We start from the raw sequence: 27,189 nt of genomic DNA on the forward strand, positions 1-27,189 counted from the left end.
GTGCATGACTGTAACATAGAATCTAGTTTTTGCTCCTCCGCTTCAGTTGAAGCAAATGGTCATGCAAGAAACGAAGGATGAAGAGTTGATCATTATCCTCCTCCCAAGAAACAGAAGGATTACTGCGAAAGACTTCAGAGGAAGATTTAAAGGAGTGGCCCTACAGGTTAACTTTTGATGTATTTTCCTATTAATTTACATGACAAGTATATCCTAGTTACGCACGGTTTATTTAAAAGTACTTTTTTGCAGATATATTGTTTTTTTCCCTTTACAAACACGGCCTTAATCGGTATTTAAAAATAAATAAATTATATAACTGCAAAAGATAGTGATTGTGTTGCAAGTTTCCAAATGCTATATGCTGATTGGATCCATGGACGCCTCCACATGTTTGATAACTTTGAGATGATACGAACCTATGGTTATAGAAACATTTTGTACTTGGTGAAGTTGTTGTATTATCTCTTTTGTAGTTTGCCTGTGTATTTGTTTTCACATCTAAGATCATATTTGTAGGTATAGAAATGGCAGGACAGTAAAAATTGTAGGCAAAGAGTTTCTTGGGTACATGAATGTTGGTGATTATTATCAATCCACATATATTAATATGAATTTGTTGACAGCTTTCTTTCTTTGTCTTCCATAGTTATGACTAAAGAAATATTAAATGTGTACAGGCTCCTTCATTTTCCTAGTCCAGATACCATGACTAAAGTTCATTTAATTTTATCTGAACAACAGATAGTAAGATTGCAGTTTTCCAGTGTACTGGGCCTAGCTCTCACTTTCTTCCATTGTAAAGGTTAACGTTCCCATTGGGTATAAAACTGGTCTCATAAGTTTCTGTAGCAAAACTTATGTTATTCCATGTGACCACATATTCTCATAAGCCTTAACTTCTTTTTTTCTGACTGCTGCTTTGAATTCGTAATTGTTTCCTTTTTGACAATGATTCACTAAATAAATGTGCTTCTGTGATTGGTTTGTGTACTTTTCTCTTAACTTCCTATAGCAGATATAGACGCTACTCTATCCCTGATAATGGCCGTACAGTATTTTCAGAGTACATTTTCTTGTTGAATATGGACTTGGGATATTTGTTTGATATGAAATTAAACTAACAGCGCCATAAATTAAATAGGGATTAATGTCTGTCTTTAAGGAAAAAAGTGCTTATCCATGTGATATGTCCAAACTGCATATGTATATGCATATTAAATGAACACAAGTATGTTAAACGTAATAAAAGGGAGCCAGGTCGTCTTTCACTTTGCTTGGTTTATAGTACTACTTGTATTGTCATATTAGTTTTAGTTGGTATCTGTGATGAGGGAAGATAAAGTGAAAACTCATTTGATGAAGTATTGGATCATTATTACACCAACCTGATTATAGCATGTGCTTAATTATAATGATCTTTCTTTTTTACTACAGAGGGGTATAAGCACAATTTTTTGTGGGGAATGTTTCGACGATGTCATGGAAAGCTAGAAGTGCAATTGAAGGAAAGTTAGCTGAAAGACGTGAATATTGATGATGATGTCGACATGCTAGGCGGGGGAACTTTTGGGACCGGTTGATGTGTTATTCCAAAGCATTCATCAGAATTCTAATTCTGCCAGAATTCCTAGAGATTGAACTAAATTGTTATCACGCGATTCGTAGAGATTTTGACCTAAACGATATTACTTCTGAACCTAAGTCAAATTCCCAATTCTGCTGAAGTTCGTAGAATTTATTCTTACCTTGAACGACATTTTACAGGACGACGGTTAACATTATAGATTTTAATGTTTTATTTTTTCAAAATAAGTTAGTAATGTTTATTTTGTTTTGAAATAAATGCTACTTTTCAAAGTCTTTTACGATTTTACTTTGAATTTTTTTTATAAAAAATACGGTTTCCAAACAAAGTAACACGTACAAATTCTTTATTTCAAAAAAGTCATGTAACTAACTTTCCTATTTTGAATTTTGACATTATTCATGATAATGCGATTGACTATTAATTTATGTCTAATCTATAAGATCAAATATAGTCATCTTGATGAATTGTATTTATGAGTATTTTAATACAATGAAGTTTTTATATTAATAGTAATACAAAATTAAAGATATTAACAATCAAAGTGTGTATTGGCAAACCGTGTCCAACATAAATAGGACACGTTTTTAGGAGCCAGGGCGAGTACGTTTTTTGTGAAACATTTTTACTGTCCAAGTAAAAGCCTTCAACTCACTAATCAACAATCATGGAGCAAATGTCAATTTTACAATGTTGACAATTAAAGTCAAGGAAAGTTAACAAGATTAAAAACCCAACCTGCAGTCAGATTATGTACCTTGTTCAAGTATAATGTTTTCTTTCACATTCGGGTAAAGTACAAATTGCTTCTGATAATGTAAGATAATTAATAACACCAAGTATACCGGTTTTTTAGCCCTATATGGTACATGGGTAGAATATTGTTTAAAATGGCACGACATGTAAAAACAGTCCATAATAGTATGTAGAAACGCATAAAATGGTAACGTTTAGCTAAAACACTAAATTGCTTAGCGTGTTGGTTGTTATTAATACTATTTTTTTCCTTTTTTTGTCCATGACGCTAGATGAACTTGTGTTTGAGGTTTTTAATTTTTTTTTGTTATGCTAAACGTTACTTAAGTTAGATCGCTTTAAGTAACGCTTTCCCCAATTTTTTCTAATTGGATTGTTGTGCATTTTACTAAGTTTTAATATTTTTAAAATTTTAACGGGGCATTTTGAACCCTACAAAATTAAAAACTGCTAAATTAGATATTAGAAATTTTAGTTGGAGTTTGATTTCTAAAATCCTGAATTCTATATCAGTGTACCAATTATTAATTTATTATTTTAATATTTCAAAAATCTAAATGGAAGTTGTTGAACTTTAGGAGCCCGTAAGGTTTATCTAGTGCGCACCCGATGGGTAGCGGCCGCCGGTTACCTACGTTAAAAAAAAATTGTTCAAGATTGTTAAATTAGCTGTCATTTATTAAAAAAAATTGGATATTCAATTAGTTTATTAATTAAAATCCAAAAAAAATTATAATAATAATTAAAACTGAATAAATACGTATCAAGATAAATCAAATCATAGTCTTTTTGAACAAAACTACGATCGTTGATCGGATCTTTCACTGTTGTATATTTCTCGCTCGCATTGTTGACATATACATCATTTTATAAAGTCAATCCAACAATCTGTTGAAATTGTGAGAACACAGAAATTTGACGTGTCGAAACGCATTCGAACAATTAATAATAGTCGTAATCTGATAGGACCCCTATCAATGAACCAATATACGAAATTTTGTAGATCTACGATTCCAGAGAACAAAACAAACAAACTAAACTCTCACAATGAGAGAGAACAAAACACAATATATAGTTAAGAAAACCTATACATATAACTAAAACTCTTAATGAAGAGATAGATTTATTTGAAGTAAATAAAAATTAGGAAAAATTATCAAAACAGTGTTTATCATTAACCAATCGAAAAAATAAGAATTAAGGTTTGCGAAAGAGAGAGATAGGAGGGCAACTAGTTTTTAAATATTTCTAATATCCAAAGTGAATTATTGAACCTAAAAAATTTATTAAATAAGGATACACCCCTAAGTTTATAAATATTAATTTAAAAATGACTATTGAAAAAATAATATTAAATGATATTTACGGCCGAAAAATAGCACACAATAAGAAATTTAAAATAATAATAATAATAATTTATATACTACGTGTAATTTTATAATACAAAACTAAGTTAGCAATTAAAAAATATAAAAAAAATATTAAATTTTTTATTATTTAAATTATTTAAAATTATAACCTTAAAAATATTTAAAATTACTCAAATAAATTGCAACAATCAACCAAACATGATATTAATATACTATCAATATCAATTATAGCAATCAACTAAACATACGTCATATGATATTAGTTTCATATATCGTTAACCCAATACCACCTTCCAAACCCTTGCCATTCCCCTAACAAGTGAAATGACCTCCTGAAGATAAACTCTTAATTAGCGCATGGTTGAATGTGTCGATTGATCCCTTGATCGGGGCGAATAAAAAAGGTGAATTTTGGGATCAAATTTGTAACTATTGTGAATAAAGTAATCACGGTATTATCAAAAGAGGGGTAATATCTATCAAAAAAAAGGTGGCAACGAATAAATGAAGGGGCTTAGCAATATAGAACATGTTATGAGGAAGCTGTCTCAAAAATGGGGAGTGGTACAAATTTGGACAACATAATTGCGGCAGCTCATGGTTTCCATAAAACTAAATACAATAAGAAGTTTAATTTTGACAAGCATTGGAATGATCTAAAGAGACATCCTAAATGGAGACAGCCTAAAGAGACAAATAATGGAAGTGCAAAGAGAACTAAATTTAGTGATTTTGGGAACTACTCATCATTGATGAATGAAACACCAACAGATGAGAATGTTGTTGAATCACCGGTTCGTCCTAAAGGTACAAAAGCAGCTAAGAGGGACGGGAAAAAAAGGCAGAGTTTAATGATCTTAAAAAAAAGATTATGAAGAAATAAAAGCTAGTTTATGCAGGAGATTAGATCTAATGGCAGAGTTCAATGAACTTAAGAAAAAGAGGAGGCTAGGAAAGAGAATGAATCAGATATGCAACTTCTTACGCTTGATACTAGTATAATGAAAGAGGCTCAACGAGAGATTTATGCCAAAATTATTGAGGAAGTCAAATCAAGACGCAGGTGGAACTAGCCATTGGAATCTAGTTGCTTGTTTATTTTATTTGGAATTAGTTGTTGGAAACTAGTTGTTCGTTTGATTCTGTTTGGAATAAGTTCTTGGAAGCTAGTTTTTGTTTGTTTCTATTTGGAACTAGCCGTTGTAATTTAGTTCTTGTTTATTTTTAGTTCGAACTAGCCGTTTTCTTTTATTATTTTTATCTCCTATAAAACATGTCTGTTCTTTGTGATAGTCTGCAACTCATTTTTTTCATTCACAGTGCAATCAAAATATATACTACGGATGAGAACTCTGATATGTCTAAAGAATTTATTGAAGAAGGCTCGTCAACCACGACTAAACGAGTGATATGCAAAGACCGCGAAGCGGGTCATGAACGATTGGAGAGAGATTATTTTGCTCAAAATCCAGTATACCCTCTAGATACATTCCGACGACGGTTTCGAATGGGAAGACACGTGTTCCTTCGAATTGTGGATGCTCTTTCAAATTTTGATCCATATTTTCAGCAGAAGGTTGATGCATTGGAAAGAAAGGGCCTATCACCTTTACAAAATTGACGGCGGCCATACGCATGTTGGCATATGGAATTGGAACGGATGCAGTTGATGATTATGTGTGCATTGGTACGTCCACTGCAATTGAATGCTTGAAAAAATTTGTTACCAATATTATTTTAATTTTTGAGAGTGAATATTTGCGAAAGCCAAACTCAAATGATGTACAACGTCTCATAAAAATGGGAAAGGCTCGCGGTTTTCCCGGAATGATGGGGAGTATTGACTACATGCATTTGCAGTGGAAAAATTGCCCTAAAGCATGGAAAGGGATGTTCATGAGGGGTCATAAAGGAGTTCCAACAATATTGCTTAATGTTGTTGCCTCATCGGACCTATGGATATGACATGCATTTTTCGGAGTTGCTGGTTCTAATAACGACATGAATGTGTTAGACCGATAACCGATATTTGATGATGTACTAGAAGGTCGTGCTCCTGAGGTAAATTACAATATTAATGGTAACAACTATAACATGGGGTACTATCTAACAGATGGAATCTATCCTGAATGGGCTACGTTCGTGAAACAATTCCACGCCCACAGGGTGAAAAGAGAAAATTGTTCTCCAAATATCAAGAAGGTCATCGAAAAAACGTAGAAATGACATTTGGCGTGTTGCAATCTCAATTTGCAATTGTACATGATCCAACACAATTTTGGGATAAAGAAGATCTCGCTAAAATAATGAGAGCGTGTATTATACTACATAATATGATCGTTGAGGATGAGAGAGACACATACGTCACTCCCTTTGGCGCTTTACCATCTTACGATGATGCAACATATGGCTTACCGCCTCCAAACTTAGGCGAAGAATCTTTAGCCTCTAATGAAATGTATATCGGAAGGACTATCCAACTTTGTAACAGGCAGAAACATCGTCAACTACAATTCGATCTGGTTGAGCATATCACAATGTTCCATAATAATGATTAACTAGCTCTGTAGCCCGTGCAATGCACGGACATGCTCTATATTAGGCGAATCGATATTATTTTAGTTTTTCTTGTTGATAATATTTTATGTTGTCCCCCCTCCTAATGATGATGGATTTATTTTTGTATATGAGTAGATTTTTATTTTGATGACATTGGTGCAATAGTGTTTATCTACAATTAACGTAGAGACTTGTAGTGACATTTCTTGTTTTTTACTCTTAAGGACGATCCATGGAAATTTTTTAGAAATTTTAGTAATTTTACATAATATAGTTGTTTGTTTACATAAGATTTTATTTTATAATTGTTATTTGAATTTTAGTATTCTTCAATTTTAATTTCCGACCTCAGTAACTCTTTCCCCTCTCTCAAAAAATATTAATAAATCCACATCTCACGGCATACTAGGCGCTTTCGGGTTGTATTTTAATATGTAAACTTTACCAAGATTATTTATTTTAGTTAATATTATCCGTTCATGCCATAATGACGGAGTAAAATACCAATATAAACCAACATTATCATATATTTTATGAATTATGAAGACCATAAGTTAAAGGTTTTTTTTACATAAATTCACACATACATATACATATATATATATGTGTGTATATATTATATATACATATATATATATGTGTGTGTATTTATATATATATATATGTATATATATATATATATATATATATATATATATATGAAAGCCCATAATTTATTTATTTTTGTGTAAATACAAAAATATAATACTTAAAGTATGACATGGTTAGATATAAATATATATTCAGTTAGAGGTATCAATGGTTCTGATCCACATAATCATATTTAATATATAAGTTTATCTAGTTCATTTGTTTGTAATATTTAATTCGCAAATGTTTATAATAGATCTAAATATTAGTGTTAATGTGATAAATATGGTATATGTCAGTCAACTGTGTTATTAAAGGTCACTGGTAGGCTGTGATAATATCATTAAAATTAATGACGAACAATAATATTTTGTACAAATAAAATTTATTATAATTTAAATGTACTACCACTTTTTATAAATAACATGATTTTGTACTCAAGTTTCTCATGTATTAATATTATTTATTTTGTTATAATATTATTATTATTATTATTATTATTATTATTATTAATATAATATAAATAATAATAATTATTATTATTAGAATTTTAATATATATGTTTTATAAACCTGCTATTAAAATGAAATATTTTTTCTTTTTAATGAAATTTAAAATTATTACTATTAATATTAATATTTAATTTTACTTTATATTTAAAATTCACTTATTTATATTATTAATTTGATAATTAATAATGTATGTATTCTCGTTTTTAGAATTTAACTTACATTAAAAATAAGGACAATTTTTGTAGACAAAAAAATTTGAATCATTAACTAAAAGGGAAATTTAAGGGAAATATCATTTGAAGATGAGGGTTTTTAATTTTCGGAGCAAATAAAAAGGATAAGACAATACTACCCCATGCCAAATAGAAAAATAAACTGAGGGTAATATAATATTTTTTATTGTCTTGCTCTGATAATTAAGAACCTGCTCTGAAAATATAACATCTCTAACTAAATTATTATATATATACATATATACGTACATACGTACATATGTTTGGATGTATGTATGTATACATGCGTGCATGTATTTCTATAATAATTAGTTATAAATGAATATGTATATATTAAGTATGCAATTATTAATCTATATTAGTAAGTCATAACTTAGGTATTATATGATCCATGCATATATCTCTATAATAATTAGTTATAAATATATATATATATATATATATATATTAAGTATGCAACAACTAATCGATATTAATAAGTTAATGATGTGATAACTTATGTATTATATGAATTCTTATGCAATGGTTATCATTTAAATTTTTTATACTAATTTTTTAATAGAGTATGTAAATTTTATGAAGAAATTATTTTTAATGACTTACATATTAATGATGTTTTAATTGAGGTAATAAAAATTACATGAATGAATCTGTATTAATTATATAATAATGAATGAGTATTAATGATTAAAACAAATAATGTTTGGATATTAATTAATGTATTTATGATTAAATAATGAATGAGTATTAATGGTTAAAACAAATATTGTATGGATATTAACTATTATATTCATGATTAAATTTGCTCATTAATTACCGTATCTATGATTAATTAATGAATGAACATTAATGGTTAAAACAAATATTATATGAACATTAATTATTGTATTTATGATTAAATTTGCTCAGCGAACCCTTGTTGCTGTATTAGATATATAATAGATAGATTTGTTTCAGATGTAATATTTTAAATTGTCATGTTCTTGTAATATTTTATTTTTTAATTATGTAATGTATTTTAATAATAAGTAATATTTTTATTTTTAATCTTATTAATATTTAATTTTTAAATTTTAAATTTTAAACACGTTTAATCGGAGTGGGTCACTTGATTTACCGAGCCCATGAAGAAGGAGATGGCAGTGGACTTGGGTCACTTGATTTACCAAGCCCATGTTTTGCTTCAAAAATAAGGAAATGGCACTTACTCGGCCTATATAATACGGCTTAGGGTTAGGGATTAGCAACCGTTTATTGTAATCAATTTCATGTAATCATGGTTTTGGAGGTTGCAGCCGATTGATTTCTTTTTCTGCACGAAGCTGTCTCATCATATTCAATCTCTCAATCGCCCCTTTTTATTAATTATAAGGTGTCAATTTCAAGACTCAATTCACTTGTACAATCTTTTATGAGTATAATTTATGTTTTTTTTTAGTTTAATTCTTCATTTTTATTCGAATTTTTGAATTACTTGTAGAAACAATGAAGAAAGTGCTCCACGAATCTCGTCCCCATCCCCGTACAGTTTCAACTCAAGTTTGAAAATGTTTTTATGTTTCCTGCAAGCAATTGTTGGGCTCACTGCTCACCATTTCATGGAGTGCAGAGATTCTTAAGGTCCTCTTCTTGTACAATCTTTTATGAGTATAATTTTTTTTTTTATATTTAATTCTTCATTTTTATTTGAATTTCTGAATTACTTGCAGAAACAATGATTGTGTGTAAAGTGTATGAAGAAGAAATCTAGAATGGATACGTTCACGTTCATTTTTGGTTGATCTAGCTTTGTGTAATTGTGTGTGTGTAAAGTGTAAGTAAGACACTGGCTACGACTTTGTTTCTGTAAAACGAATCTGCATGTTTATTATTAGTTATCTTTTTGGCTAGTGCAAACATAAACTAGAAGCAATAAAGAGGATTAAGCAGCAGACATGTTGACCATCATTTTATATCTTGCATATTTTCATGTTCAGTAATCATTCATGTGCATTACTTTTACATGAGAAGGTCTAGTAATAAGTTCCTTTAGATTAATATATATTATTGATCTTGTTATAAACTTATTCTTATAATTTTCTTAACAAGTGCCCTGGTTTTCAGCAATTGTTTGAGGAAGCTGTTGCAGGCCATCTAAATCCATAGCATCTGACCGTGATTTGCTCAGATGAAGCCTCAAAATATTATTACTGTGGATTCTTCTTTAATGTCCATCCAATTATTTAGAGCACCTGCAACCTACTAGATGCGGTAATGCCCAGAATAGTACATGGGTGCAGAAAGCAAAAGGTGCAGATAATTACTCTAGTCTCTTCATCTTTTTCAAAGACCCTATTTATATCTTTTTGCATATATAGGATAATAGGATGCCTCCGCTGGACCTTTGTTGCACTGTGGAGCAATCAGCTTTTGTTTCTTTGAAGTTCCAGCAGTCTCCAGTGCTTCTTTCGGCCTGAGCTGCTGCATAAGAATCTCGCTAAATAAGGGGTTCTGAAATGCTTTGGCCATGCTAATGAACATCTGCTGTTGCTTCTGTTCAGTCCTTCTCAGCCTCTCTTTAACAGATAACAGATAATTATCTGCATTCTCCTGTTCCTTTTGGATATTCATAATTTCAGTCCCCAACCTGTCGGTATCACTCTGTAATTGTTCGAGTTCTGCCTCCTGTATAAGGCGCTCTCCATCACTTGAATGCTGTGAACTCTTTTCATCCCTTAAGACATGCTGCTCAGGTTGCTGTAAATTGGTATAAGTAACACCGCCTCTCTTGTAGATGCTTCTCAAAAAAATTGAGTTTTGAATTTGGTTCTCCCTGATCATGAGCCAACTCAGTCCGCATTTGTAGCATTTTCCGACCTTTCTTTTAATCAATTCGTCAAACAATCTCAACAAAATATATACAGCAACAAATATAATCCACCAGAATTGAAATACTACCCAACATATTACTGATGTCATCAGTGCAACCATATTGCCCTGGTTTTCTGCAATTGCTTGAGGAAGCTGTTGTAGGCCATCTAAATCCATAGCATCTGACCGTGATTGGCTCAGATGAAGCCTCAAAATATTATTACTGTGGATTCTTCTTTAATGTCTATCCAATTATTTTAGAGCAGCTGCAACCTACTAGATGCGGTAATGCCCAGAATAGTACATGGGTGCAGAAAGCAAAAGGTGCAGATAATTACTTTAGTCTCTTCATCTTTTTCAAAGACCCTGTTTATTATCTTTTTGCATATATAGTAGATAAATACTTGGTATTCCTTCCGTTCCTCTGCGGTAATTGTTCATATTCCCAATTGAATACTTCTTAGGCGATTGTTCAGATTCCTGATTGGCATATGATCTTTAGATATATAGTCTTACCTTTTCACAACTGTTGAAGGAATTAACTTTAGTGAATAAATGAGGTCACAAATATAATGCCTTGCTAGCTTGTAATCAGGGTCTTAATTTTAACCATCCAGTCTTCTGTTGTAGACAACAACGAAATATTAAATGTGTACAGGCTCTTTTTAACAATGTTCACTAAATTAATGTGCTTCTCTGATTGGTTTGTGTACCTTTTTCGTAACTTCCTGTACCAGATCTAGACGCTACTCTATTCCCTGATGATGGCCGTACAGTATTTTTAGAATAAACTTTCTTGTCGAATATGGACTGATAGTATTTGTTTAATGTAAAAATAAACTAACAGCGCCATAATTTAAATAGGAATTTCCTTCTTCTTGTTATACTTGGTATTTGAATAAACACCTTTTAATTCATAGAGTAATTGACAATGTTGGAATTTGAATTTGTAAAACGTAGATGTAAAACGTATAAATTTACAGCAGACAAAAGTTTTCCATGGTGTGATTTGTTAAAATGATGATTTGAGTCCATAAAGTGCTTCTATTAATTTCAGCTTAATTGTAATTTGGAGTCGATGTCTATTATTCAGGTCTTAAGCTTACTAGAGATACTGAACGGAAGAATTTGTATGCTGATTTTGATGTGCATACAGTTGAGGAAACTTTTCCCACTAAAACTTCTCGAGTTGCATCTTGGATGAAGTAATTCTATTATATGCCAATCAAGTATTCCTTTGGCTAAATATTTATGCGAGTTTTTTTTAAATGCTATAATTTGTCATTTTATGCTATAAAATTACTAAATCTATGACGACACTATTAAATTTGGTGTTATGCTTTGACATGTAGTTTTCTGTTTTTCTGATGTTTTTGTGTGTGCTTGATTTCTTAGAACAGTAAAACAAGTTAAGGAATAGATATTTTAAGCTTGAAATGCAAGAGAATCTGATAGGATTCAGTTAGAGAGAGAGAGAGAGACGCTGGTGGAATAATAACTTCTATTTTCTGAATAATAGTTCAAACATGAACGTAATTAAAATATTGATGATCTTTTTATACTAAACCTCTACTTACAGTAATAGATTACAACACCCTTGCTATACTACTCTAGCTTTTCTGTCCTTAACCCCTCCTTCAAAACTATTCTTTAAAACAGGAATCCAAGGCCTTCTGTTGCGCACAGTATATTCTTGAACTTTTCTGTAAAGATTTGTATAATTGTACTTCATCAATTTGTTATCCATTTATGCTGCAACCACTTTCTCACTTTCTGCTCAGCCAAAAACTTAAGGGCCCAGTGGTCCGGCTTAATGAAAGAAGTGATTATCCATGAGATATGCTGTCCCAATTGCCTATGTATATGCATATGAAATGAACAGAAGTATATTGAACGTAATAAAAGGGTGCAAGGTCATCTTTCATTTTGCTATGCTTATAGTATTACTTGTATTGTCATATTGGTTGTAGTTGCACGGCCGCTTCAAACATCATCTGGGAAGATAAAGTAAAAATTCATTTGATGAAGTATTGGATCATGTATGCAGCACCTAATTATAGCATGTGCTTGATTATAATGATTTTTTCTTTTTAACTACAGAGTGGTACAAGTACAAGCATGGTTTTTTGTGGGGAATGCTTCAACGTCGCAATGGAAGGAAATATAGTTGAAGACGTGAATATTGATGAAACGTGAATATGGTTCATGCGTGATTCCAAACCACCAAACCAGTCATCTTATAATTCTGCTAGAATTCTTAGAGATTGACCTAAAGGTTATTTCTCTAGTTAACATTATAGATTGTAATGTTTTCTTTTTCAAACTTAGATAATAATGTTTATTTGTTTCAGTTTAATTATTATATCGTAAAATAATTTTTTAACATGTGTGTCAGACAATCCCAAAACCCATCCTTCGCCAATTATATCAAAAAGGGTCGCCATATTACGAGTCTATCTAAAATTTTAAAGTGTGATACGAAATTACGCACTAACCAGATTTTTTCTAAATATTAACTAATATGCAATATCGATAAAAAGTAGATATTCTTATCTGTCACTCATTGCATTGAGCTTGACCTGGTTAATATTCTTATTTATCTTCTGCAATTTGTTAGTGCAAGAAGCTTGACCTAGTTTTCAGAGGGAGAACTAGAGGGCACTGGTGGGAGTCTCGGTATCTGTCAACTGTTTAAGTTCGCAGAAATTTTAGTGTTAAATTTTGAAAAAAAATATAAAATAATGTAATTTGGTTTCTTCAAATATTAGTCGGTCCCCGGTAAATTTTATTTCTGGTTCCGTCCTGTTAGTTTTTAACTCCTATATAATAATAATGACATGTAAATTACACGTGGGTGCTCCTGTATGTAATATTTTATAGTCGATATAATTAATTTAGATATTTAAGTAGATAATTAGAAATAAACCCATATTTCGGGCGCCAAAGTTCGAACTCCACAAAATCAACGTTGTATTAAAACTATATAAATTTAGAAAAATCTCATAACTATTAAATCATGAACTGTTACTCATATTTAAAATCCTTTAAACATTTTTGTCAAAAAAAATATGACTTGAAATTTCAAAACATACTTGAAAAATATATGTGATATAGTCATATGGACCAAATATTGAAGTAGACAATGAGTGGGCTTGGCCGCGGGAGTGGGGCACTGAATCCAATTTAGACTTTAGGCATCAATATTGGGCTTAAATGACTGTTGTCTTCAAAAATCTCAGAATAACACCAAATTGTAATATGTTGTTAGACCAGAGATTTTGAATGCAAAAACTGAATTTTATTATAAAATCCAAGCTCTTACCTTAGTATATCTGAAAATTAAAGTGAATAACTGTAATGAATTTTTCGAGTTTTGTAAAACAAATCTCGATTTTATTAAAGAAAAAGTGAATAAAAGTAGGGGATGAAGATAAATATGGAGATAGAGATAGGTAGAAAGGGTGAAAAAGAAGGTAGGGCGGATAGGGTTAGGTGAAATTAGGGCGGCCGACTCTCATGCGAGAGAGAGAAGTTATTTTAATTATTGGTTACTATTAACTTCAACAATAATTGTCCAACATAGATCTTTGTCATGGATATTATTAGTTACCAACAACATTTTTTGATTTGCATGCAATATTTCGGAAAGATGTAGTTGATGAAAACATATTTTGTTTGGTGTTTGCTGAAACAACATAGACCATAGAAATGTTGTAATTTCAGAGAGAGAAGAGTTTATGGATTTAGAAATGTGAATTGGTATTTCTGTAATTGATTTTAAAACTTTTTAGTTATGACATGCAGCTAATTAACAGAAAAAATGCTCACCGGCCAGCATGAGTATTTGTACAGGCTGATCATGTAAACCGCAATCTTTTTGTTATATCTACACTTAAACCTGTATTAAGTAATATCGGATAAAGTTATAACCTTATTTAGATATAAATTTTGTCAATCGTAATTTGGGGCACGGTCGTAAAGTAATATTCTCGCTAAGAGTATCAGATAAAAAAAATTAGGAAGTTATCAAGGGCCCAACTAAAATATAAAGTAATAATTTCAGAATTATATGTATATTTACGTACTCGGCCTGACCCGATTAAAAACCCGGTTAAAATTTGATTATTCTAATATATTTTTTTATATATTTACATTTATTATGAATATAAATAATACTTTATGTTGTAAGAGATATGCCTGGACTTTAACAAGACGAAGACATTTTGTCAACCCTAAGTAAGTTATATTGTTATCTTAATTTGTATTTTGTACTTGTAACATTTTGTACTTCTAACAGGTTATAAGGTTATAAGGTTATCAGGTTCACCAAACATCGAACCATGGTTTTGGAGGTGAAATCGAGTATAAGGTGTCAATTTCGAATTTCTATTCACTTATACAATCTTTTCTGAGTATAATTTATGTTTTTTTATTTAATTTAATTCTTCATTTTTATTTGAATTTCTGAAATTACTTGCAGAAACAATGAAGAAAGTGCTCACCCCGTCCATGTGTAGTTTCCAGGTAATTCTTCATTTTATTGCGATTTAATTAATTGAATGTGATCATCATATATACATGTACGTTGTTTGTTTTATTGACTGCGATCTTACTGTGTTGTTTTGTTGCGCTTGAGTATGTTCATTCGACATGGATTTATTGCTCTAATTATCGTTGTTAGTTGTACTCGAAGAATTTAGTGTTTGATTTGATATTGTTCTATTGGTATAACTGCTATTGTTTATGTATACGTATAGTGTGATTTTGTAATTAATAGAATGTTATGGTGGGAGCAATTTATGAACATTTTTACTTTATTTAGTTCAATTGAATATTTATGAGTCGAATCTAGACTTGATTAATTAATGAGTCAAGTAGAATATTTAGACTAGAGCTTGAGAAACCTTATTCGAAAAGAGAATAGAATTTGGGGACCTCTCTTGAGGTGTCTAGTTAACCATTATATAAGCCATAGGGATCGAGTCCGCTTAGTTTTATTAGGATATATTACCTTTTTTTTGTAGACTATTCTGGTGGAAACTCATATATTTTTAAGGAGCGAGCGACCCTTATCAATGGTAAATTTCTTCATGATCATATTTTCATTTGTATGATTATTTGCGATGAGGATTAATGATCGATTGAGCCTAATATGGAAGATGCAAAGTGATACTTAGTGCTTTGTCAAGTGGGTAGTGCTTTGTCAAGTGGGTGCAGAAAAAATAATTTTGTTTTACTTTCTATCAAGAAGAAATTTCACAAAAAATAAGTATGACTGTAAATTTGTTAGATTAAAACCATGTCTTTAAAGGGCCACGCCAGGTCTGTTTCTAATGTTTGTTTTCATATATTCTGATTGGTTAGGCTTATACTCGCTATCTGGAAGCGGAACTGCACGTGTTACTAGAAGAGAATGCACTCCTGCAACATGCTTTGGTAAGCAGGACACTGGCTACAACTTTGTTTCTGTAAAACCAATCTGCATGTTTATTATTAGTTCTCTTTTTGACTAGTGCATACATATACAAGAAGCAACAAAGAGGATAAAGCAGCAGGCATGTTGACCACATACTAATCATTTCATATAACAATGCAATACACACAGACACTGTAATTTTGCAGACAATGGAATTTTCACGAATCAAGTTCATAAATAATTTCTTTCATATTTTTATTTCTTATAATCCCCAACAGAAAGTGAGGCAACTTGAAATTCCTAAATAAAATTACAATTTGCAGATTAGTACATAGTGATGATTTGCATATGAAAAACATTATTGCTTTTGAAGATTCAGTTATTAGAACAACGGGTAATGTGAATTTTACATTGGATATGCTATGGAAACCTATGTAACCTGATGCAAATTGCTCAAAAGTTCTATGATAATAGTAGCTCTAATTATCGTTGTTAGTTGTGTATAGAGATTTTCCTATAATCCCCATACCTTATACACATGCGTACACTCAAATATAGACACTTTTCGTGAATTATGCCAACCAGTGAACCTTTGACAATTAAAATTAGATATTATTAATCGGTTTTTTTATGTTATCATCATGCTAACTTCTGGATGGAAATTATGCTTCAGGTTGCATTTTGAGATGCCAAGCATTATGGAGGAATGTATTTTGATTGTGTCGAAAGCAGCTGTGGGCACTTACATGTTCTGCTTGGGTAAGTTCAAAGCACTAATTCCCGAGTCCATCGTGTAACTTCTTCATAGCTACATACAATTCCACATACACACACACATTATCTGGACATTAGGCCAAGTAAAAAAACAGATCAGTGCCTAATAAGGAAAGTGGTTTAGTTACCTGATGATAGCAGTTGCAAGTCTGCAAGCCTTCATTAAAAAAATAATTAAGGTTATTTAGGACGGATTTATTACACATTATAATCTAATCTGTGACTCTTCCTGATTAGATATAATATCTGAATTTGTTGTAGACATCCTTACATATAGCCAGATTCTCTTCATATATATGCTTTGCTTACTGCTATGCATATTTCAGGTTTATTCATGGCAATTAATAAAAAGATAGATGAAAATTGGTCGATTGGAGTCCCTATTACCGGCATCCTTTGGAGGTTTATCATGGGACCAATTTGTTGGGGCCTTGCCTGTCTTTATTTAGGATTAGATGGTGAAGTGTTAAAGGCAACAATAATCCAGGTACTGACTATTTCGTAATGATACGTAGAAACTATAAACTCAGTGTTAACGAATTGATTTTGTTCAATGGCGATCTAACTACATATATTGTGAATGTTATTTCAGGCGACACTTCCTCCAGCATATTTATCTTTCTATTATGCTCAAGAATATAGAATAGATATCGATTGCATTAGCCATGGGTAATTACTGTTTTTGCCACTGAAATGATACGTATAAACTATAAACTCAGTGTTAACAAATTGATTTTGTTCAATGGCGATCTAACTACATATATTGTAAATGTTATTTCAGGTGACACTTCCTCCAGCATACTTATCTTTCTAGAATATAGACTAGATATCGATTGCATTAGCCATGGGTAATTACTGTTTTTGCCACTGAAACTCTTTCCTGTATTTAGAGATCTACAAACTTATACTACTTAAAACCCAAGTAATACATTAATATATATATATATATATAAAAATATATAAATACAGTCATATAAATATATATATTAATATAAATTTGTGTTTGATCTGATATTGTTCTATTGGTTTAACTGCTATTTTTTATTTATACACACAGCGTGATTTTGTAATTAATTGAATGTTATGGTGGGAGCAATTTATGTTTTATGGGCTCGAACATTTTTACTTTATTTAGTTCAATTGAATATTAATGAGTCGAATCTGTAGTTGAATAAATTAATGAGTCAAGTAGAATATTTAGCCTAGAGCTTGAGAAACCTTATTCGAAAAGAAAATAGAATTAGGGGATCTCTGAGGTGTCTAGTTAACCATTATATAAGCCATAAGTATCAAGTCCGCTTAGTTTTATTAAGATATATTACCATTTTTGTATATGATTATGGCCGAAACTCATATATTCTTCAGGGGCGATCCACCTCTATAAATGATAAATTTTCTCATGTATCATATTTTCAATTGTACTGGATCATCTGGGATGATGATTAATAATCGATTGAGCCTAATATGGAAGATGCACAGTGGTGATACTTAGTGCTTTGTTAAGTGGTTGCAGAAAAAAAATATTTTGTTATAATTTCTATTTAAGAAGAAATATTCACAAAAAATAAGTACGAATCATGGTCTTTAAAAGGGCCACACCAAGTCTGTTTCTAAAGTTTGTTTTCATATATTCTGATTGGCTAGGCTTATACTCATGACTTGGAAGCGAAACTGAACGTGTTACAAGAATAGAATGCACGTCTGCAACAAGCTTTGGTAAGTAGGACACTGGCTACAACTTTGTTTTTGTAAAACCAATCTGTATGTTTAGTATTAGTTCTCTTTTTGACTAGTGCATACATAAACAAGAAGCAACAAAGAGGATAAAGCAGCAGGCATGTTGACCACGTACTAATGATTTCATATATCAATGCAATACGCACATACTCTGTAATTTTGCAGACAATGGAATTTTCCCGAATCAAGTTCATAAATAATTTCTTTCATTTTTTTTTCTTATAATCCCCATCAGAAAGTGAGGCAACTTGAAATTCCTAAATATAATTACAACTTGCAGATTAGTACATAGTAATGATATGCATATGAAAAATATTATTGCTTTTGAAGATTCAGTTATTAGAACAACGGGTTATGTGAATTTTTACATTGGATAAGCTATGGAAACCTATGTAACCTGATGCAAATTGCTCAAAAGTTCTATGATAATAGTAAGAGAATCAACACATGGAAGTAAGTAATTTGAAGATTATATCTAAATGTTCATAACTACATAAAGAATGGAAATTATTAATACTATAAAGGGCTATATATCATTAATGTTATACAGGCTGAAAGTCAAGATGGATTATCATTATTAAACAAACCTTACCAGTAACTTTCTTATCTTCAACAGGTAGAATCGCAGGATACACTTGCCCTTTAATGCTAAACCTATGACTAAATGGAAGAAAGATAAATTGAAGCCGTAATCAGTTAGACTAGTTAGAGATGTATACCTAACTGAAAGTCCTAAAATGAAAGCCCTAAAATGGAAATTTAAATCTAATCACCTGCAAAATTAAAACAGTATAAATAAATTGAGAGTAGAAAATCAAATTCAAGAAAAGGAGTTTTTAATTAATAGTTTATAATTTCAGTTTACAATTTGATTTTTGTTAAGAGCGAGTGTAGTGTTTGTACTTTGTACTGCATTACTTGATATATGGTCTTGAAACTGCATTATTTATAATGCATTATTTGTACTGCATTATTTGAGATGAGTATTATTTGATATATGGTCTTGAAACTTAATCCTACTTTGTTGTTACTGGAAAATAATTGTAGCTCGCCAAAAAATATTCGAAGTTTGCCGTAAAAAGCATCCCTCCTGTAATAATTGCAGATCTACCGGTGCTTTAAAGGTGAATTTGAATATGTTTGCAGATGTGGGTAGATGATGGAGGGATGGGGAAAAATGAATGGGGGATGGAAGACAATAAAGTCAACCACCACAAGTAGAACTGTAGATATGCGTGTAGTGTATAAAGAAGAAATCTATAGTGGATACCGTCCACATTCATTTTTGGTTATAAGTAATACTTGGAAATAAATGTCAATAAGGAAAATATTACAGGAAATAGAACATTGAAACATGATAGGAGCATATATAACCTAATAAAAATTTTAGCTCTGTTTCTGGCCCCCAAACTCTACCTATTATATTCAATGAATTTAAATTAAAAAAATGTCGTGTCCCCATATTTGTGCCAACCGCCAAATGGTGTTGCCAGGTTCTAAGTCTTTCAAAGTGCCAAATCTGATACTTGGATATATTTGAATCTCCGTACCCGAGTCCAATTATTTAAAGCAGCTGCACCTACTGGATCTGGTAATTCCCAGAATAATATATGGGTGCAGAAAGCAAATATAAAGATAATTACTCTAGTCCCTTAAATATCTCTCTAAAGCCCCTATTAATCCTTTTGCATATATAGTAGAGAACTTAGTTCTTTCCTCTTCGGTAATTGTTCATATTCCCAATTGAATACTTTTCGCTTCAGTAATTGTTCAGATTCCTTATTGGCCCATATGATTTGTAGATATATAGTCTTATTTAGTTATTTTTCCACGACTGTTGATGAAATTTACCTTGGTGGATGAATGAGGTCTCAAATATAATGTCTTGATAACTTCTAATCAGGGTCTTCATTTTGACCTTCCAGTCTTCTGTTGTAGACAACAAGGAATTCTTAGATGTGTACAGGCTCCTTTATTTCTTCCCCTTCTATAAATCTTAGTACCTTATTCTTACCAACCTCAGAGCTCCACTGCTGCTTATATTTGATGTTTTTGGATTCGACTCATAAGCTGTAATCCGATTTCTGACACAATACACCAGCATCGCAAAAGATTTATATTTCTCATTACACAAATACATGAATCACTATTTCTTTTCGGTAAAACGCAGAACATACATAAAAATCTTTTAAGAGAATAATACCCAATATTCGATGTTCCGATCAAGAGTTTAGGCAAACTAATTTGACCCATCTAACTTTGGATGACAAATTATATTGAAACTTTTCCACAATTATGTTTCTCAAAACAGACACCACTTCTCCCTGTTGTGTGGTACAACAATTAAAGTGTACAACATGTAGACTTTCTTGCACTACTACTGCCTCTTGTGCCCTCTGGCATTGAAGTGTATAATGGTTATGTGCAGACTTTCTTGCTGGTAATTGCAATCTATGTAGTTAATTAGGTTGTAGTCTTAAGTTGTTTTTTTGGCTCGCTGTTTAAGTGCTTCTAACGACAACTTGCTCTTTGAAATATCTCTCTGTAAGTGATCCATGATAGAATTTTCTTGAGAATATAATTTCTGGGTTGTGGTGCATTACAGAATGACCAAAAAATGTACTTTAGAAACTATAAACAAAAGGGCGAATATAGTTTTAAGTTTAAAATGTGCCTTATGTATTTGTTGAGTGAGTGATTGAGTAATCAAGTTATGCTGCTTAATATACAATACCGGGCGTAATCTTAATTATATTCCTAAATGTTTTCTGAAGGTTCCCAGGCCTTATAATGCAAGCGAGGAGGAATCTCTGTTTGTTTTCCCAAGGTATATACCAATTATCGTTATATTCATGTTGCAGTCTTTTTATTTGAAATCATAGTACCGATAACTTGATGCAGGTTTTAAAATTTTCTCTAGTTTTGCTCCTCTGCTTCAGTTGAAACAAATGGTCATGCAAGAAACGAAGGATGGAGAGTTGATCATAATCCTCCTCCCAAGAAACAGAAGGATTACCGCGAAAGACTTCAGAGGAAGATTTAAAGGAGTGGCCCTACAGGTTAACTTTTGATGTATTTTCCTATTAATTTACATGACAAGTATATCCTAGTTACGCACGGTTTATTTAAAAGTACTTTTTTGCAGATATATTGTTTTTTTCCCTTTACAAACACGGCCTTAATCGGTATTTAAAAATAAATAAATTATATAACTGCAAAAGATAGTGATTGTGTTGCAAGTTTCCAAATGCTATATGCTGATTGGATCCATGGACGCCTCCACATGTTTGATAACTTTGAGATGATACGAACCTATGGTTATAGAAACATTTTGTACTTGGTGAAGTTGTATTATCTCTTTTGTAGTTTGCCTGTGTATATGTTCTCACATCTAAGATCATATTTGTAGGTATAGAAATGGCAGGACAGTAAAAATTGTAGGCAAATGGTTTCTTGGGTACATGAATGTTGGTGATTATTATCAATCCACATATATTAATATGAATTTGTTGACAGCTTTCTTTCTTTGTCTTCCATAGTTATGAGTTTCGACTTAGGGTTTCTCTTTCATCTTGTGGGAATCTCAACATGATATCGCGCATCAGGAACATTGACAACAACCTTTAGTTTCTCATTTGGCTACCATACATATTTGTCTGTTTCGGATATCTGGTATGCACTGACATTTTTGAACCTAAATACTCTGTCACTGGTTGTAATGTGTTGTGACATGAAATAAAACAAAGATCATAGAAACAGGACTGGGCTAAGTTGGCAGTGACATTTAAGTACCTATTAAAACCTCTGCTATTTGTAAATGGTTGACGTTTTCGTGCTATGTATGTATGTCATTTAGTAATCTTTTGCATATCACCAAAATGGTGCTAGTGAGTACAATGCTACATTTTCAACTCCCTCTCACTGTTAGTTTCTAAGGAAATATATTACTTACTTAAAAGTAGAAGAGGCTTATGCTAAACGTTGCTTTAATATTTTTTTGAAAGCATTTCATTTGTTTTAAGTAGGTGAAATAAAGTTAAGTGCATTTACCTTTTATCAACACAATATGAGAGAAAAATGATCATACTGACACGTTTAAATTACTGCCACATTTTAGTACATGCACAATACATTTAAGTTATAGTTGAAATTGTCAAGGAACCAGTTACTCTAAAAACTCAAGGTATTAGAGAATGGCCCTTTACAGGATCTTATATTATTCTAACACTCCCCCTCACTCGAAAGCCCATTTATGGGTCGAAGAGTGGATCACGGGCGCCCATCTTTGGGGCATAAATTTGCCTTTCGTGTCCCTCTTAAATTGTGAGAAATGTTGGGGTTGGCATGGATCGAACCTGAGTCCTCTGCCGGCCTGAGCTCTGATACCATGTAGAGGAACCAGTTACTCTAAAACCTCAAGGTATTAGAGAATGGCCCTTTACAGGATCTTATATTATTCTAACAGAAACACATGTGTGCGTTATGTTTTACATAAGTGACACTTGAAGGCTTTTCAGATGTGCCATTTAGACACTTCTCCTTCTCAATGTTATTTTGATCATTTGCCACATAATAATAAAGGAGAAGGAATGTAGACTTTGCGATCTTGTTGCTTAATTAGATTTCTTGATACTATGAAGGCTTGCCGGAGTGAAATTTACAGTATTTAGCTCGTCCTCTTTTGTTTCTGCTACCTGGACTGACCAAAATTCATATGGTTTACAGTGAAGTGAGGATAGAAGGTTTGGAAACATTGGATTATCTAGACAACCTGTCTTATTGAAAATGCTTCACTGAACAAGGAGATGCAATTACTTTTGAATCTGAGGTATAGTCTTATGTGTGGTTCCCTAGTACTTAGTTTTTTACTTCAATGGTGCACAATAAATGAGCATAGTTGTCATCATCTCCCGTTTAGTGACACTCTTCTTCGAATTAAGGGATGTAAAAACTTAATTATGAACTAAGATTAGTGGAGGAAAATATGTGCAGTAAATCTCCTCATAAAACGTATATCAATTTTAGATATATAGAAGGGAGGAATATGAAATTTCCAGACTCTATTCACTTATACAATCTTGATTATCTATGTGTGTGTGTATACTGTGTGTGTATACATATGATTGTGGCACAGTTAGACCATTGGACTGAATTATTTTACCATCTTTAAGTTTGTTCTGTGATTTTTTTTTAATTTTATTATCGAACTGCTACTTCTACTTCATAAATTTTTGAAATACTTGCAGAAACAATGAAGAAAATGATCCATGAATCCCCTCCCCCGTTGACATATAGTTTCCAGGTAATTGTCCATTCTTTTTAAATTAATGCAAGATTTGTAATATTTGTTGTTATTTTTTTTAGATATTTTTATTTGCTATTATTTTATTTTTATTATAGAAATTCATGCAACTAAAATCAATAGATTTTTTGCAAAAAAAATAGATAAATCTCACTAGAATTGAAATACTACCCCACATAATACCTATGTGATCAGTGCAACCATATTGAGAGGTTAAGAAACATAGTGTCTTACCCATCATCGAGACTCATAAATCACATTTGTTTCATGCAAAAGTAGTCAATTTTTACCTTTTAAGTATTCACATTTGGAGTTATAAATCTCATATGGATACTCTAAATACCATATTTATTATTTAGTCATTTATACCTTTGAGGTATCAATTTTTTTGGGTACGTATTCCAAATTACTCCATTGGAGACCGGTCACAACTCATTCTGAATGGTTTACATAGTTAATGTATGTTATATCTTTTACCGACAATATTAAATCATACATATTTTACTTATTCATGGAAGTGGTGTGCATGACTGTAACATGAGAAGGTCTAGTTTTGCTCCTCCGCTTCAATTGAAGCAAATGGTCATGCAAGAAACGAAGGATGAAGAGTTGATCATTATCCTCCTCCCAAGAAACAGAAGGATTACTGCGAAAGACTTCAGAGGAAGATTTAAAGGAGTGGCCCTACAGGTTAACTTTTGATGTATTTTCCTATTAATTTACATGACAAGTATATCCTAGTTACGCACGGTTTATTTAAAAGTACTTTTTTGCAGATATATTGTTTTTTTCCCTTTACAAACACGGCCTTAATCGGTATTTAAAAATAAATAAATTATATAACTGCAAAAGATAGTGATTGTGTTGCTAGTTTCCAAATGCTATATGCTGATTGGATCCATGGACGCCTCCACATGTTTGATAACTTTGAGATGATACGAACCTATGGTTATAGAAACATTTTGTACTTGGTGAAGTTGTTGTATTATCTCTTTTGTAGTTTGCCTGTGTATTTGTTTTCACATCTAAGATCATATTTGTAGGTATAGAAATGGCAGGACAGTAAAAATTGTAGGCAAAGAGTTTCTTGGGTACATGAATGTTGGTGATTATTATCAATCCACATATATTAATATGAATTTGTTGACAGCTTTCTTTCTTTGTCTTCCATAGTTATGACTAAAGAAATATTAAATGTGTACAGGCTCCTTCATTTTCCTAGTCCAGATACCATGACTAAAGTTCATTTAATTTTATCTGAACAACAGATAGTAAGATTGCAGTTTTCCAGTGTACTGGGCCTAGCTCTCACTTTCTTCCATTGTAAAGGTTAACGTTCCCATTGGGTATAAAACTGGTCTCATAAGTTTCTGTAGCAAAACTTATGTTATTCCATGTGACCACATATTCTCATAAGCCTTAACTTCTTTTTTCTGACTGCTGCTTTGAATTCGTAATTGTTTCCTTTTTGACAATGATGTTCACTAAATAAATGTGCTTCTGTGATTGGTTTGTGTACTTTTCTCTTAACTTCCTATAGCAGATATAGACGCTACTCTATCCCCTGATAATGGCCGTACAGTATTTTCAGAGTACATTTTCTTGTTGAATATGGACTTGGGATATTTGTTTGATATGAAATTAAACTAACAGCGCCATAAATTAAATAGGGATTAATGTCTGTCTTTAAGGAAAAAAGTGCTTATCCATGTGATATGTCCAAACTGCATATGTATATGCATATTAAATGAACACAAGTATGTTAAACGTAATAAAAGGGAGCCAGGTCGTCTTTCACTTTGCTTGGTTTATAGTACTACTTGTATTGTCATATTAGTTTTAGTTGGTATCTGTGATGAGGGAAGATAAAGTGAAAACTCATTTGATGAAGTATTGGATCATATATACACCACCTGATTATAGCATGTGCTTGATTATAATGATCTTTTCTTTTTTACTACAGAGGGGTATAAGCACAATTTTTTGTGGGGAATGTTTCGACGATGTCATGGAAAGCTTAGAAGTGCAATTGAAGGAAAGTTAGTTGAAGACGTGAATATTGATGATGATGTCGACATGCTAGGCGGGGAACTTTTGGGACCGTTGATGTGTTATTCCAAAGCATTCATCAGATTCTAATTCTGCCAGAATTCCTAGAGATTGAACTAAATGTTATTCAGCGGATTCGTAGAGATTTTGACCTAAACGATATTACTTCTGAACCTAAGTCAAATTGCAATTCTGCTGAAGTTCGTAGAATTTATTCTTACCTGAACGACATTTTACAGGACGACGGTTAATATTATAGATTTTAATGTTTTATTTTTCAAAATAAGTTAGTAATGTTTATTTGTTTGAAATAAATGCTACTTTTCAAAGTCTTTTACGATTTTACTTTGAATTTTTTTTATAAAAAATACGGTTTCCAAACAAAAGTAACCACGTACAAATTCTTTATTTCAAAAAAAGTCATGTACAATAACTTTCCTATTTTGAATTTTGACATTATTCATGGTAAGCGATTGACTATTAATTTATGTCTAATCTATAAGATCAAATATAGTCATCTTGATGAATTCGTATTTATGAGTATTTTAATACAATGAAGTTTTTATATTTAATAGTAATACAAAATTAAAGATATTAACAATCAAAAGTGTGTATTGGCAAACGTGTCCAACATAAATAGGACACGTTTTTAGAGACAGGGCGAGTACGTTTTTTGTGAAACATTTTTACTGTCCAAGTAAAAGCCTTCAACTCACTAATCAACAATCATGGAGCAAATGTCAATTTTACAATGTTGACAATTAAAAGTCAAGAAAGTTAACAAGATTTAAAAACCCAACCTGCAGTCAGATTATGTACCTTGTTCAAGTATAATGTTTTCTTTCACATTCGGGTAAAGTACAAATTGCTTCTGATAATGTAAAGATAATTAATAACACCAAGTATACCGGTTTTTAGCCCTATATGGTACATGGGTAGAATATTGTTTAAAATGGCACGACATATAAAAACAGTCCAAATAGTATGTAGAAACGCATAAAATGGTAACGTTTAGCTAAAACACTAAATTGCTTAGCGTGTTGGTTGTTATTAATACTATTTTTTTCCTTTTTTTGTCCATGACGCTAGATGAACTTGTGTTTGAGGTTTTTAATTTTTTTTTGTTATGCTAAACGTTACTTAAGTTAGATCGCTTTAAGTAACGCTTTCCCCAATTTTTTCTAATTGGATTGTTGTGCATTTTACTAAGTTTTAATATTTTTAAAATTTTAACGGGGCATTTTGAACCCTACAAAATTAAAAACTGCTAAATTAGATATTAGAATTTTAATTGGAGTTTGATTTCTAAAATCCTGAATTCTATATCAGTGTACCAATTATTAATTTATTATTTTAATATTTCAAAAATCTAAATGGAAGTTGTTGAACTTTAGGAGCCCGTAAGGTTTATCT

At 31.5% G+C, this 27,189-nt stretch overlaps 3 protein-coding genes and 1 long non-coding RNA gene across 4 annotated transcripts; all 4 read left to right on the forward strand.

The window, feature by feature from the left end:
* The first annotated feature begins 5,349 nt into the window (after positions 1 to 5,349).
* Positions 5,350 to 5,679, forward strand: LOC141701600 (uncharacterized). Its single transcript, XM_074505239.1, has one exon. It carries the CDS (start codon positions 5,350 to 5,352, stop codon positions 5,677 to 5,679), a length of 330 nt encoding a protein of 109 aa, XP_074361340.1.
* A 164-nt stretch (positions 5,680 to 5,843) lies between these two features.
* LOC141701601 (uncharacterized) lies at positions 5,844 to 6,272 on the forward strand. The gene has a single exon (XM_074505240.1). The coding sequence runs from the start codon at positions 5,844 to 5,846 to the stop codon at positions 6,270 to 6,272; it is 429 nt and encodes a 142-aa protein (XP_074361341.1).
* Positions 6,273 to 15,860: 9,588 nt separating this feature from the next.
* Positions 15,861 to 17,480, forward strand: LOC141701614 (auxin efflux carrier component 5-like). The gene is made up of 4 exons (XM_074505249.1): positions 15,861 to 15,934; positions 16,588 to 16,673; positions 17,015 to 17,175; positions 17,281 to 17,480. The coding sequence occupies exons 1-4, from the start codon at positions 15,912 to 15,914 to the stop codon at positions 17,359 to 17,361; spliced, it is 351 nt and encodes a 116-aa protein (XP_074361350.1). The 5' UTR covers positions 15,861 to 15,911; the 3' UTR covers positions 17,362 to 17,480.
* A 6,821-nt stretch (positions 17,481 to 24,301) lies between these two features.
* Positions 24,302 to 26,070, forward strand: LOC141701613 (uncharacterized). The gene is made up of 2 exons (XR_012566859.1): positions 24,302 to 24,417; positions 25,691 to 26,070. It is a non-coding gene; the product is annotated as an uncharacterized LOC141701613 (long non-coding RNA).
* Positions 26,071 to 27,189: the final 1,119 nt, after the last annotated feature.

Source organism: Apium graveolens, unplaced genomic scaffold (assembly GCF_009905375.1).
Source record: "Apium graveolens cultivar Ventura unplaced genomic scaffold, ASM990537v1 ctg420, whole genome shotgun sequence".
In the NCBI taxonomy this organism is placed as follows: Eukaryota; Viridiplantae; Streptophyta; class Magnoliopsida; order Apiales; family Apiaceae; genus Apium; species Apium graveolens.